The sequence below is a fragment of the Eurypyga helias genome, unplaced genomic scaffold, assembly GCF_000690775.1.
Source record: "Eurypyga helias isolate BGI_N326 unplaced genomic scaffold, ASM69077v1 scaffold7401, whole genome shotgun sequence".
NCBI lineage: Eukaryota > Metazoa > Chordata > Aves > Eurypygiformes > Eurypygidae > Eurypyga > Eurypyga helias.
The window spans coordinates 32857-35424 of record NW_010228830.1 but is presented as its reverse complement, the minus strand read 5'-3'; the positions used below and the strand labels follow the sequence as shown (position 1 = coordinate 35424).

At 44.8% G+C, this 2568-nt stretch overlaps 1 protein-coding gene across 1 annotated transcript in view; it reads left to right on the top strand.

Annotated features, from left to right (window-relative positions):
• The first annotated feature begins 333 nt into the window (after nt 1–333).
• Nucleotides 334–2568, top strand: part of LOC104515975 (ADP-ribosylation factor-like protein 6-interacting protein 4) — a 6623-nt gene continuing 4388 nt past the window's right edge. The window contains exons 1-2 of the mRNA XM_010160153.1: nt 334–401; nt 647–778. Of these exons, the coding sequence (XP_010158455.1) occupies nt 341–401; nt 647–778 (193 nt within the window). The 5' untranslated portion in view covers nt 334–340. The remainder of the gene's footprint in view (nt 402–646; nt 779–2568) is intronic.

Genomic DNA, 2568 nt, shown 5'->3' with positions numbered 1-2568 from the left:
GCCACCCCGGGCGCCTCCTGCGCGGCCGCGCTCGGCGGGATCCTGTGGTCCGCCGGTAACCCGAAACGTGGCCGCTGGGACAAAAATAAACTGCATCTGCGCTGGGGGCGCGTTCGTCGGAGATGAGACGAAAACGGGGTTTGGACCCCTGATTCCTGATGCGGGAGGTCGGGGACCTGAATGTGCACGTGTGGTGCAGTTGGATAGGGGTGGCGGTGGGGCTGCCCTGAGAAATGTTGCTGGTTTCCTCTGTCTCCGTGCTGCTCCTTTCCCCCCCGCCAAAGTATTTTGGAAATGATGTTATTGGATGTACTTTTGTCTCTCGCTAGATATGGACAATATGAAGGATGAAAAAAGTAGGGCGCTGTGTGCAACTTCGCAAGAAGGGCTGAAAGTCCAAGGTAGGCACTGTGAGTCTGTTTCCGTGCTGTGGTGTGTCTTACCCTTCGTGTCAGGTACCATGTTCGACCCTGATACTGACCATTGTCACTTGCTAATGGTAACAGACCAGGGCACACTGGGAGAGGGGAAAAAAACACAACCAGCCCTTCAAAATAGGTGGGTGTTGTGTTTAAGTTCTGTGAAGTCTTTTTTGTAGATCGTTGCTCTTAGCGTGCTTGTCACTGTTGCCTTGTGTTATTCTAAGGAAAAGAAAAAAGGAAACGAAAACGCAGTAGAAGCAGATCATCCTCCATTTCATCTACATCGTCTTCTAGCACCACATCCACTTCTTCCTCATCACGTTCATCATCAAGGTCGTCTTCCTCGAGTAGCAGAGGTAAGCTACCTCCATGCGTGCACATGATGTTTACCAGTTTCTAGCACTCCTGGAAACCTTTAAAGCCTATTTTTAGTGCAGCCAGACCACCACAAAGCGGCGGTGTAGAATACCAGTGCTGCATGTTCAGTGTGTTTCTCTCATAACCCTTTCCCACTGCTGTGTTAAGGTGCTTCTTCGCACCAGTATGCGGTGTTTTTACGGTGATTTAAACAGCTTCAGAACGGGAACTGCCATTCAAAGAGCTGTTCCTTTGTGACAGTATGCTGTGGATGTTTCATTATACTCTCAAAACACAGGCCTTTCCCTATGTAGACCAGAATTGGGGTTTTTGATTTAGTCTTACTTTGGTCTTAGTTTCAAGCATTTAACTTTTGAGGACTCACATGCAGTTTATTAATACCAGTGAGCAAGTTCAGTGGGAACACATGTGCAAGCGTTGCAGGATCAAGACTTTCCATACTAAGCTGCTGCTTTCTTAGAGGATATGGGGTAGATACTACCTGGGAGTAAGTGCAGATTTTTTTTCTGTGCGTGTAACTTGTGACACTGAGGGGAATGTATTGCTGATTATATCAGGACTGCAGTCTTCTGATACTCTGTATCAAAATATGTTGTATCACTGCAGATGAAGTGACTGAACTGCCATTTTTTAATAAAATGTATGGCCATACTACTTGTTCTCATATTTCGTCAGCTTGATTCAATGTATCCAGCATAAATCAATTCTGAAAATATTAAAATCTATGAACTTGTACATTTGACAGGGGAGGTCTTCCTTTCTTCTTGAATCAGTTTTATCCCATGTGATACACTCTAAAAGTTGTAAAAATAATTGAAATGTCATGTCAGACACTCACTGTGTGAACATGCTTGGCATACTCTCTGGTTCATCTTTTGGAGGGATGTCAAGAAATGTCTATCTGAGGGGGAAAAAATTCTGAATTAGGCTCAAGTTGTCATTTGTTAGTAAATCTCTGCATGCTCAGAGATTTACTAAAACTTTACAGCTAAAAATTCCTGAAGTTTTCCCATTCACAGGGGGGAGCAGATGATCTGTCAAAAATGGCCTACAAGGGGATGTTTAAACAACTCTATTCCATGCAGGCAAGAAGAGATGTGAGATAACTGAGCTGAGATAGATAGATAGGTGTAGATAGTTGCCACTGTGGAGAGGGAGTGAAAAATCTTTCTGTGACTTTGAGAGCAAGGAATAATGACCTTAAATTGCAACGGGAGAGATTTGAATTAAATCTAGTAAAAATAATGTCCTAGCAGCAGAACAGTGGACTAGCTTGCCTAACCTGCAGTTAAAAAACCTGAATGATGAAGGTTGGCCTGGTCTCACATGTCAGGTGTAGCAGCAATGTAGTTAACGTCCCTTGGGATAGCAAAATGGAGATTTCTTCTGGCATATTTAAATCTCTGTTTCTCTTTTCTTAGTGCAGCTGTAGCTCTGGCTGTTAGAGACTGGGCAGTGGCTGGGAAAACTGAGAGGAGAGTCGGGGGGAAACTGTGTCCTGCCCTCTTGAGCTGTGTACCCTACCCGCCTTCTCCACCCTTGCTGGTACCATAGGTTATATGGAAAAAGAAGCTAACTTAAATGCAGAAAGGACACACTTTGCTGTGGAGAAAGAGGTGTTTGGATATAGAAACTGGGAATGCAGCTTATTAGGTGGTGCTGGGAAAGGGATTCCATCAGACAGTACACAAGCAGGCAAATCAGTGCTTGAACTAGGGAGGTAACGGTGGCTGACTATAGAAACAGGTTGAGCTAGTGAGGAGGCCAG